This window comes from Eubalaena glacialis, chromosome 13, assembly GCF_028564815.1.
Source record: "Eubalaena glacialis isolate mEubGla1 chromosome 13, mEubGla1.1.hap2.+ XY, whole genome shotgun sequence".
In the NCBI taxonomy this organism is placed as follows: domain Eukaryota; kingdom Metazoa; phylum Chordata; class Mammalia; order Artiodactyla; family Balaenidae; genus Eubalaena; species Eubalaena glacialis.
The window spans coordinates 80,041,297-80,054,085 of record NC_083728.1 but is presented as its reverse complement, the minus strand read 5'-3'; the positions used below and the strand labels follow the sequence as shown (position 1 = coordinate 80,054,085).

General features: G+C 39.0%; 1 protein-coding gene across 4 annotated transcripts in view; it reads right to left on the bottom strand.

Annotated features, from left to right (window-relative positions):
• TPST1 (tyrosylprotein sulfotransferase 1) overlaps positions 1-12,789 on the bottom strand; it is a 119,260-nt gene that overhangs the window by 37,058 nt on the left and 69,413 nt on the right. Inside the window, exon 4 of one of the 4 annotated variants that reach the window (XM_061208357.1) lies at positions 11,179-11,215. The exons of the other annotated variants lie outside the window; for them this stretch is intronic. Coding sequence (XP_061064340.1) covers positions 11,198-11,215 — 18 coding nt within the window. The 3' untranslated portion in view covers positions 11,179-11,197. Of the gene's footprint in view, positions 1-11,178; positions 11,216-12,789 lie in introns of those variants that run through there. 4 annotated transcript variants of the gene reach the window in all.

Here is a 12,789-nt window from a genome sequence, read left to right as displayed (position 1 = left end):
GTGAAAAACTGAAAGCATTTCCTCTAAGATCAGGAACGAGACAAGGATGTCCACTCTCACTACTATTATTCAACATAGTTTTGGAAGTCCTAGCCGCGGCAATCAGAGAAGAAAAAGAAATAAAAGGAATACAAATTGGAAAAGAAGAAGTAAAACTGTCACTGTGTGCAGATGACGTGATACTATACATAGAGAATCCTAAAAATGCCACCAGAAAACTACTAGAGCTAATCAAAGAATTTGGTAAAGTTGCAGGATACAGAATTAATACACAGAAATCTCTTGCATTCCTATACACTAATGATGAAAAATCTGAAAAAGAAATTAAGGAAACACTCCCATTTACCATTGCAACAAAAAGAATAAAATATCTAGGAATATACCTACCTAGGGAGACAAAAGACCTGCATGCAGAAAACTATAAGACACTGATGAAAGAAATTAAAGATGATACCAACAGATGGAGAGATATACCATGTTCTTGGATTGGAAGAATCAATATTGTGAAAATGACTATACTACCCAAAGCAATCTACAGATTCAATGCAATCCCTATCAAATTACCAATGGCATTTTTTACGGAACTAGAACAAAAAATCTTAACATTTGTATGGAGACACAAAAGACTCCGAATAGCCAAAGCAGTCTTGAGGGAAGAAAACAGAGTTGGAGGAATCAGACTCCCTGACTTCAGACTATACTACAAAGCTACAGTAATCAAGACAATATGGTACTGGCACAAAAACAGAAACATAGATCAATGGAACAAGATAGAAAGCCCAGAGATAAACCCACACACCTATGGTCAGCTAATCTATGACAAAGGAGGCAAGGATATACAATGGAGAAAAGACAGTCTCCTCAATAAGTGGTGCTGGGAAAACTGGACAGCTATATGTAAAAGAATGAAATTAGAACACTCCCTAACACCATACACAAAAATAAACTCAAAATGGAGTAGAGACCTAAATGTAAGACTGGACACTATAAAACTCTTAGAGGAAAACATAGGAAGAACACTCTTTGACATAAATCACAGAAAAATCTTTTTTGACCCACCTCCTAGAGTAATGGAAATAAAAACAAAAATAAACAAATGGGACCTAATGAAACTTCAAAGCTTTTGCACAGCAAAGGAAACCATAAACAAGACGAAAAGACAGCCCTCAGAATGGGAGAAAATATTTGCAAATGAATCAGTGGACAAAGGATTAATCTCCAAAATATATAAACAGCTCATGCAGCTCAATATTAAAGAAACAAACAACCCAATCCAAAAATGGGCAGAAGACCTAAACAGACATTTCTCCAAAGAAGACATACAGATGGCCAAGAAGCACATGAAAAGCTGCTCAACATCACTAATTATTAGAGAAATGCAAATCAAAACTACAATGAGGTATCACCTCACACCAGTTAGAATGGGCATCATCAGAAAATCTCCAAACAAATGCTGGACAGGGTGTGGAGAAAAGGGAACCCTCTTGCACTGTTGGTGGGAATGTAAATTGATACAGCCACTATGGAGAACAGTATGGAGGTTCCTTAAAAAACTAAAAATAGAATTACCATATGATCCAGCAATCCCACTACTGGGCATATATCCAGAGAAAACCATAATTCAAAAAGACACATGCACCCCAATGTTCACTGCAGCACTATTTACAAAAGCCAGGTCATGGAAGCAACCTAAATGCCCATCGACAGACGAATGGATAAAGAAGTTGTGGTACATATATACAATGGAATATTACTCAGCCATAAAAAGGAATGAAATTGAGTCATTTGTTGAGACGTGATGGATCTAGAGACTGTCATACAGAGTGAAGTAAGTCAGAAAGAGAAAAACAAATATCGTATATTAACGCATGGATGTGGAACCTAGAAAAATGGCACAGATGAACCCGTGTGCAGGGCAGAAGTTGAGACACAGATGTAAAGAACAAATGTATGGACACCAAGGGGGAAATCCACGGGGGGGTGGGGATGGTGGTGTGCTGAATTGGGCGATTGGGATTGACATGTATACACTGATGTGTATAAAATTGATGACTAATAAGAACCTGCTGTATAAAAAAATAAATTAAATTAAATTAAAAAAGTTTTTTAAAAAAGATATGAATTCTATTTCCAGGAATAGCAACTTGTATCAACACACTTAAGTTTGCATATTATTTCAGGGGATTCAAAGACACCAAAAAGTACATGCAGGTTAAGAACTACCACTCCATCATTTTCTATTTAGTACCACAAAAGAGAATTCTGAAGCCAGCATAATTTTTGTTCCTTTGTAGGTAACCTATGTTTTTTATGCCTCGATATATACAGGGGTTTTTTTCCCCCAGGATCCCTGAAATTCGTAAATACCACCAAAACATGTCTTGGTTCAGACATTTTTTTCATAATGTTCTTTAGAATATGGTGAACCCTTTTAATCTTCAGGTCATTTCCAACCCTGGAAACTTTTCTACGATAACAAATTTGATTAATGCTTCTGTTCCGTTTCTTCTGGTTTCTCCTTTGGAGATTTCTATTATTCACTGGTTAAATCTCAATTTTCTTTCTTTAATATGTATAATTTTCTCTTACCTATCATTTCCATCTCTGTCCTTTCACTGTGAATTCTGGATGGTCATCCCAAGTATGCTTTCTATGTCATTAATTTGATTTTTTTGGTCAAATTCTGCCCCTTACCATATGCTCCTTCTTCCCCAGATATGTTGTTTACTTGGAGCTCCGGCTTACGAGTGGATATAGAAGATAGAGTGGATTAAAAATGAGGGGAGATGACAGGGTTGGGATTTTTAGCAGACCAGCTAACAGCTCTGACTTCCGGATTTTCTAGTCAGGGAGCCCCTCCAATATGGAGTTAGGGATGAATAGTAAAGGTGAGTCAAAGCCTTGTTCTGCCTTCTTTGTTGCCATCAGTAATCTTGGGTTTAAGGAAGTACTATGAATGTGGTCTTCAATACAGTCAATGATAAACTTACTAGAAAATTTCCCCATTCTTTAACATAGAGTTTTTTCATATCTTTATTTTACAGTGATGTTCCTTTTTATTAGGGATCTTTATGGAATTTTTTAAAAGGTAATCGGAGGAAGCTCTTTCAGACACTAGTAATCTGATACCAAGTTAACCTAGAACTGTGTCTTCTCCCATGTTTTCCCTGAATAAGACCACAGGGTAAAAAATTACTTCTAATTATTCTGGTTTATTATATTCTCATTTACAGACACTGGGTTTTCTAGGCGTTGGGTATTATTGTTTAGTACAATCATTTATGAACATTCAGAATATTTATTGACATAAAGAGAAGTGATTTCTTTCTTTAATATTCCAAAGGAAACTGTGTCAACAGCTACCCAACCAAATCTCTTAGCTGTGTTCTCTCACTTTCAAAAGGTAATCTAACTAAAGAAGACAGAAAGAGAAAAATGAGAGGAACCCTGCAACCTGCTTCATTTGTTTAAGAGACTGGATTCCCCATAAGCCTTCAGATGGGATCACAGCTGCTAAAGAAGACAATTAAAATGTATGACACAGCAAGGAATAAGTGCTTGTACACATAACAAAGGGGCTCCTTTGACATCTGATCTAGGTAAGCAGAAGACAAAGAAAACCTGCTTTATACAGCATATATGAGTGCATGAAACTCATTACCTCCAAGAGGACTTCTGGCAGAAAACACAAATTATTGGGATACATTTATGAATGACAGTGCCAAAATGGTGACAGAGAAGATGAGAAAGATTTGACTCTGAAAAATGATTCAAAGGGCACAAACTTGCTGTGGCTATTCCCTCAGGGCAGTCTCAGACTTTTAGACTGACCCTGTGGACAAATTCCTGCATTTCTAAAACCAGTTTTTATCCTTTAAAACACAGTGGAAAATTTTCTGTCGTCTTATCATTACCCCATTTTTTTCTATGTCATCTTTTCTCTCCAGCTACCTATATATTCCCTCTGGATAAAAACCAGGTCTTTGCTTCTCTTGAAGCAACTAGAAGGTATTATGCCTAGAGCAATTATTTAGTAATTACTTGTTTAATAATCAAAGCCTTAAAATGATATACTCAAACACAGACTGAGTTATTCTAAGAGACAGTAAAATGTACTACTTTCAACCTTCTTATATATTCTTTTTTTTAAAAATAATTTTATTTATTTATTTATCTTTGGCTGTGTTGGGTCTTCACTGCTGCGCGTGGGCTTTCTCTAGCTGTGGTGAGCGGGGGCTACTCTTCGTTGCGGTGCGCGGGCTTCTCATTGCAGTGGCTTCTCTTGTTGCAGGCTTCAGTAGTTGTGGCACGCTGGCTCAGTAGTGGTGGCTCACGGGTTCTAGAGCACAGGCTCAGGAGTTGTGGTGCACGGGCTTAGTTGCTCTGCGGCATGTGGGATCTTCCCGGACCAGGGCTCGAACCCGTGTCCCCAGCATTGGCAGGCGGATTCTTAAGCACTGCGCCACCAGGGAAGTCCCTATATTCTTTATAGAATGCCTAAAGGAAACAATTCTGCCTGCTTTCAAAACCAAAGCAAAATACTTGAAAAAAATGCCAAGTTAAGGAACTGAGTTAAATTCTACAGTTGTTACTTTGAAGGTCTATGAAAATCTTAGAAGAATGGGATAAGTATTCCTTTAACTAAAACAATATTTGAGTACAAGAAATAAAGGAAATGAGCAATAGCTAAAGATTCATCACACTTCAAATTCACCCAGGACAGTGTTAGTTGGAATACTCCTACTATAGCCCAGAAGCTCCATTACAGTAATGTAGTCAAAAGAGGGAATTTTTCCTGGAAGTGAACTAGGATGTCTCCCACAGCTGTGGCAAGGGCAGAGTTGGAGATGATTTTCATAGACAACTAGAACAGGACTTCAAATAATGGATGCCCTGAATGCCCATAACACTTACAGCCACTGAACCAATATTTCTGAAAACCAAGTCCAAAGTGTGAGCCTGCATATGGTTGAATAACAATGCTAATTGAATTCACAGCCATGTAAGGTATCATATTAATGTTAAGGCATTGATTGAAAGAATGAGATCCTGAATATTAGGATGAAGCTGTTTGGGAAGATTCTGATAAAGCTGGGCATCTTAAATGTTCAAATTCTGCTGAGCCTTATATATCAGTCAGGATTTAAACAGGGCAGTAAAACCACTATGATTATTAAGAGAGCTTGTGGATAAGTCCACAGGGAGCTATTGCCTTTGAGTAGCACACCACCTCTGTGGGTCAGCTGCCAACGGAATGGTGGTGGACCTGGAGCCACTGTCGGTCAGGAGGGCCAGCACTCAGGTGGAAGAGCTGGATGTGGAATGGAAAAGAGCAAGGACAAGCATGACAACACCAGGCTCCTCTGTGTCTATCACTGCATCTGCCTGCAAAACCTCCAGGAAGAAATGGCCATCGCTTTACTTCCACCTCTCAATCTCACACAATTTCTTCTATGGAGAAGCTCTCGCCTAGAACCATACAAAGAAGAGAATTCTGGGAAGGGCAGTTCCCAGAGTTAACCAAGCTGACAACAGAACAATACAACATATCTACTAGTCGACCAACCTTCCCAGTTTGCCCAAGACTATCCCAGTTTTACAACTGCAAGTCCTGTACCCCAGGAAACCCCTCAGTCCTCAGCAAACCAAGATAGTTGGTCATCCTACCTTCCTTGCCAAAAGAGGCAGTCTTTGCTCTCTGTCTGAAAAAGTTGGCATCCTCTTGCCGAAGAAACTTTCATGATCTCTCTTGAGGTAGTCACCTAGCAGGAGAACAATGACCCACCCACCACCTCTTATTGCTTCTAAACTTAGAACTAGACTTAAATCCCAGCAGGCCCCAGAGACACGAACACTAAGTCAGACCCAAGAAGAGGTTCTGTACACACCATAAGAATTTCAAGATTTTGCCTTTTTGTATCTGCAAAACCTAGGTAAAGTGTAGTAGAAATCCTAAGACCAGAGCAGAAGAAAAGTAATGTTGGATTAATCCAAATTTATTGATATGGATACAGAGATTTTGGATGCAATGTGTTAAGCTTGAGTACCTGGGAATAACTAGCAATTTCTTGTCTTGTTCCTGATCTTAGTGGAAATGGTTTCACCATTGAGGAAGATGTTGGCTGTGGGTTTGTCATATATGTCCTTTATTATGTTGAGGAAAGTTCCCTCTATGCCTACTTTCTGGAGGGTTTTTATCATAAATGGGTGTTGAATTTTGTCAAAAGCTTTCTCTGCATCTATTGAGATGATCATATGGTTTTTCTCCTTCAATTTGTTAATATGGTGTATCACATGGTTTGATCTGTGTATATTGAAGAATCCTTGCATTCCTGGGATAAACCCCACTTGATCATAGTGTATGATCCTTTTAATGTGCTGTTGGATTCTGTTTGCTAGTATTTTGTTGAGGATTTGTGCATCTATATTCTTCAGTGATACTGGCCTGTAGTTTTCTTTCTTTGTGACATCTTTGTCTGGTTTTGGTATCAGGGTGATGGTGGCCTCGTAGAATGAGTTTGGGAGTGTTCCTCCCTCTGCTATATTTTGGAAGAGTTTGAGAAGGATAGGTGTTAGCTCTTCTCTAAATGTTTGATAGAATTTTCCTGTGAAGCCATCTGGTCCTGGGCTTTTGTTTGTTGGAAGATTTTTAATCACAGTTTCAATTTCAGTGCTTGTGATTGGTCTGTTCATATTTTCTATTTCTTCCTGGTTCAGTCTCAGAAGGTTGTGTATTTCTAAGAATTTGTCCATTTCTTCCAGGTTGTCCATTTTATTGGCATATAGTTGCCTGTAGTAATCTCTCATGATCCTTTGTATTTCTGCAGTGTCAGTTGTTACTTCTCCTTTTTCATTTCTAATTCTATTGAGTCTTTTCCCTTTTTTTCTTGATGAGTCTGGCTAATGGTTTATCAATTTTGTTTATCTTCTCAAAGAACCAGCTTTTAGCTTTATTGATCTTTGCTATCATTTCCTTCATTTCTTTTTCATTTATTTCTGATCTGATCTTTATGATTTCTTTCCTTCTGCTAACTTTGGGGTTTTTTTGTTCTTCTTTCTCTAATTGCTTTAGGTGTAAGGTTAGGTTGTTTATTTGAGATGTTTCTTGTTTCTTAAGGTAGGATTGTATTGCTATAAACTTCCCTCTTAGAACTGCTTTTGCTGCATCCCACAGGTTTTGGGTCATCGTGTTTTCACTGTCATTTGCTTCTAGGTATTTTTTGATTTCCTCTTTGATTTCTTCAGTGATCTCTTGGTTACTAAGTAGTGTATTGTTTAGCCTCCATGTGTTTGTATTTTTTACAGATTTTTTCCTGTAATTGATATCTAGTCTCATAGCGTTGTGGTCGGAAAAGATACCTGATACGATGTCAATTTTCTTAAATTTACCAAGGCTTGATTTGTGACCCAAGATATGATCCTGGAGAATGCTCCATGAGCACTTGAGAAGAATGTGTATTCTGTTGTTTTTGGATGGAATGTCCTATAACTATCAATTAAGTCCATCTTGTTTAATATATCATTTAAAGCGTGTGTTTCCTTATTTATTTTCATTTTGGATGATCTGTCCATTGGTGAAAGTGGGGTGTTAAAGTCCCCTACTATGATTGTGTTACTGTCGATTTCCCCTTTTATGGTTGTTAGTATTTGCCTTATGTATTGAGATGCTCCTATGTTGGGTGCATATATATTTACAATTGTTATATCTTCTTCTTGGATTGATCCCTTGATCATTATGTAGTGTCTTTCTTTGTCTCTTGTAATAGTCTTTGTTTTAAAGTCTATTTTGTCTGATATGAGAATTGCTACTCCAGCTTTCTTTTGATTTCCATTTGCATGGAATATCTTTTTCCAACCCCTCAGTTTCAGTCTGTATGTGTCCCAAGGTCTGAAGTGGGTCTCTTGTAGACAGCATATAAATGGGTTTTGTTTTTGTATCCATTCAGCAAGCTTGTGTCTTTTGCTTGGAGCATTTAATCCATTCACGTTTAAGGTAATTATCGATATGTATGTTCCTATTACCATTTTCTCAATTGTTTTGGGTTTGTTATTGTAGGTCTTTTCCTTCTCTTGTGTTTCCTGCCTAGAGAAGTTCCTTTAGCGTTTGTTGTAAAGCTGGTTTGGTGGTGCTGAATTCTCTTAGCTTTTGCTTGTCTGTAAAGGTTTTAATTTCTCCGTCAAATCTGAATGAGATTCTTGCTGGGTAGAGTAACCTTTGGTTGATCCCTGAAAGTATAGTCTTAGGAAACAGGATTTAAAATACACAATGGAGGGGGGATTCCCTGGTGGCGCAGTGGTTGAGAATCCGCCTGCCAATGCAGGGGACACGGGTTCGATCCCTGGTCTGGGAGGATCCCACATCCTGCGGAGCAACTAAGCCCGTGCACCACAACTACTGAGCCAGCGTGCCACAACTATTGAAGCCCGTGCACCTAGAGCCCGTGCTCCACAACAAGAGAAGCCACCGCAGTGAGAGGCCTGCGCACTGCAGCAAGGAGTGGCCCCCGCTCACCGCGGCTAGAGAGGGCCCACGTGCAGTGGTGAAGATCCAAGGCAGCCAAAAATAAAATAAATTAAAATAAATAAATAAATAAATAAAAGACACAATGGAGGAAGGAAAGACATTTCCTAGAACCCAGAAGATCCTCTATTACACTTGTTTACAATGGAAAGTTAACGGAAACTTACAGCAAAACAATATAGGCATGACCATTATTGGCACACATCCTTTTAGAATGAAGGTTTGGGTCACCATCCAACCAACATGGTTAGTGAGGGCAAATGGAATATGAAATAGCTAGAGAAAGAAAGAAATTACAAATACCATCCATGATCACGTGGCAGGTGCAGAAATGAGGACTACAATAGTGTTATAGATATTCTTCCTGCTTTGTTATGAATATACCTGAATAGATTAACTATTTCTTTTTTTTCCCCTCCCTTTCCCATTCCCATATGCTCTAATATAAGGTGTGTTACTTAGGGCTCACTCTATATCTCAGTATTTAGGTTTCAGGATATCAAAGACGGAATGTGACTCAGCTAGGGGAGTAAATAAATATCACCCAGAAATGAATAAAGTGCAATGTGAAACACAGTGTCTCCTCTTTTGGGGAGATGGTTAGTATGCTTTTAGTTTTGTAAGGGATCATTGCATCATGTAAGGTGGAAGCACAATGTCATTATCTTTATTTGGAAGTTAAATGGGGTTAAAATGGGAATGTATGTATGTCAGGCTGGCAAAGAGATGAACTGTGCTGGACTGTCCGTGGTCAACTGGTACCACCAACTACTTTTGTCTAAGGCAGAAAATTAAGTCTCCCATAATTCCCTTCCCTGTGTGGTTCTGAGTACAAGCCTGCCAATGAGAGAAAATATGATTTTCTCTTTTATAAAAGGGAAATGAAGCAGAAGCCATTATTCTCAAGACACGCAGTGCTTCCACAGACCTCTCCTAAAGCTCCCACTTCATCCCCATGGCATGCCTCACAGGTCCTTCCTTAGGCTCCCTTACTGAGGTCCCACTTTGACAGCTAGATGCAGTTTCAAGGGCTTCTCTGCAAACTCTGGCTTTCCACCCACTTCAGGCTTAAATCATTAATGCCTATTTTCCTGATCTTTCTGTGACAGATTTATCAGTTCATTCTCTATTCTTCTTTTATATAAAATGTCCAGTGTATGATAAAAATTTTCCAGACCCTCAGTTCTCCAGTTCTCCCACATTTGTGTAAGCCATAATTAACATATTAAACCCCTCACTCCTATAATACTTACAGTAGCTCTCTTTCCCTAACTGAATGCAGACTGATACTGTAATAAAGTACTGCTGTAGCCACTGGAGCTCACTTCTGGGTGATGGAGCATTTCTCACATAAGGTAGAATCCCTATGAACTGGGCCATATCTTCAAATGTTGTCTACAAGAGCTTCATATCAGGATATAGTATTTTTGGTTGAAGAAATATTCTTATTCCTATGTCTAAGATTTATTTTGCTAATAAAAATCATTTCATTAAACACCTACTAATTCTCAAGCATTAAGTTTGGTGCTCAGCATACAAAATGCATATGTGGTCCTTGCCTTTGAAAAGTCCTTAGTGTAAAAGAAGCAGCATATAATATAAACAATCATAATATAGTGTGATAACTGCAAGAGCAAAGGCAGGCACAAAGTATAGTAGAAGGATCTGTGGCACAGAAGAGGTGTCATTTGAGCTGAGTCTTAAAGGACAAAGTTGTAAAATGAAGAAGAGAAGCAAGATAATCAAGGCAGGAAGAAGAGTAAGTGCAAAGGTACAGAGGTATACAAATGTGCCAAAAGAATGAAAGGCAGGTAGTGGGGTGTGATTAGAAGGATAAAAAGAGATAAGGTTGAAAAGGAAGGTTGAAAGCAGAAGACAAAGAATCTTAATGCTATTCTGAGTTCCATTATGGTTACGAAGCAGGAGGTCTCAAAAGACCCAAAAGACCACCGCTCTCATCAAAACAATCAGAAAATACCAGACAAACTAAACTTCATACTATACTTTAGAGCCATCAAAAAGCAGTGGATGCAAAGAAGTCTAAATGAACCCAATTCCAGAGAAGGATGAGTTCTTCAAAGGTGAGCAAAGAGCCCCTTTCTACCTTGAATCAACTGCCTAGTGTGCATATAGGTAGGCAGAAAAGCAGGCCTACCAGAGGTGAAAGATTTTGCTGATGAGACAAAAAGAAGCTGAACTTTTAGTGGCAGTGTGGACTGGTATGATGGGTCCAAATCTAGAAGAGCCCCAGGTGTAAAAATAAATCTCTTGGTCTAACAATTGTACCCCAAGGGCCTTTTGTTAAGTAACAGTGGGAGCAGAGCTAGAAAGGAGAGAGAGATAGCCCAATCTTTTATTTTAATAAATTTATTTATTTATTTACTTTTGGCCGCGTTGGGTCTTCATTGCTGTGCATGGGCTTTCTCTAGTTGTGGCAAGTGGGGGCTACTCTTCGTTGCGGTGCGCGGGCTTCTCATTGCGGTGGCTTCTCTTGTTGTGGAGCATGGGCTCTAGGGCGCGCGGGCTTCAGTAGTGGTGGCGCACGGGCTTAGTTGCTCCACAGCATGTGGGATCTTCCCGGACCAGGGCTTGAACCCATGTCCCCTGCATTGGCAGGCAGATTCTTAACCACTGCACCACCAGGGAAGTCCGAGATCGCCCAGTCTTGTGTGGTCCTTAGCTTCCAGGGCCCTGCTGCAGTTGCAATCCAGAGGTGAAATAAATTAATTTAAGCTTCAACCCATCTCCCTGCCAGCTGTTATTTTTAAAAAGTCAAAGAAATCAACCTTTAATCTACAGCACACAGGAAACTGTGGGTTGGGCTAAAGGTCAGATCTCCATAATCTCATTTAAATCCAGCAGTAAACTAATTAAAACTGTTGCTCAGCCACAGCTCGGCCTGACACACTGAAATTTGAATGATCAGCCAATTACCCTAGCTGCCTGACAGAAAAAAGAATATGCCCTCTCTGGGAAAAATAAAGCAAAAATATTATCTAGGTTACTCTCTACTCTTCTTTTATACAAAAGGTCCAGTATGAAATCAAAACTTCTAAGACATGTGAAGAAGCGAATAAGTATAACTCATAATTAAGAAAAAAGGCCAAAAGAGAGACCCATGTATAAGAACTTTAAAATAATTATTATAAATATGTTAAAAGAATTTAGGGACTGCCCTGGTGGCACAGTGGTTAAGAATCCACCTGCCAATGCAGGGGACACAGGTTTGATACCTGGTCCGGGAAGATCCCACATGCCACAGAGCAAGTAAACCCATGTGCCACAACTACTGAGCCTGTGCTCTAGGGCCCACGAGCCACAACAAGAGAAGCCACTGCAATGAGAAGCCCGCGCACCGCAACGAAGAGTAGCCCCCGCTTGACAAAACTAGAGAAAGCCCACGCACAGCAATGAAGACCCAACACAGCCAAAAATAAATAAATGAGTAAATAAATAAGAATTTAGAGGAAAAGATGAACAGAATGGGTGGAGAGATGGAGGATTCCAGCAGAGAAATGGAAATTCTAGAACTGAAAAATAAACTATCTGAAATGAAGTCACTGGATGGGATTAATGGCAGACCAGACACAGAAGAAGAAAGGATCAATGAATTCAAAGATAGGTTAATTAAAAACAAATCAAACCTGAGGCCCAGACTAGAGATGGCAAAAGAGACGATCAGTGAATTTGGCACATTTTAGTCAAACTTCCAAAAACTGGAGATAAGAGAAAAGTCTTATTAGCAGCCCCCCTCCCAAAAAAACCCAAAAAACTATTACATTCATAAGAATTTTAGTTGACTTCCCATAAAAACAATGAAAGCCAATAAAATAACATACTCTAAGTGCTGAAAGTAAAACAAACAAACGAAACCCAAAAACCTGTCAACCTAGAACTCTATACTCAGCAAAATATTCTCATATAACGGAGAAATAATGACATTTTCAGATAAACAAAAGCTGAGAGAATTAGTAGCCAGCATACCCTTACTATAAGAAATACTAAAAGAATTTCATCAGGGTAAAAAGAAATGATTCCAGATGAAAATCTGAGTCTTCAGAAAAGATGAAAAAGACCATTTGTGGCCCACAGAAAAGTTTGCAGCTCCTGTCAGAGAGCAACTACCATAAACAAACAAACAAAAAAAGAGGTATAGCTAACAAGGCGAGCTAAGAGCCAATAGTGGAGATAAAATGAAATACTTAAACAAACTAGACTGATGCAAAAGAAGGCAGGAAAAAAGAAAGAAAGGACAAAGACAGACGTCC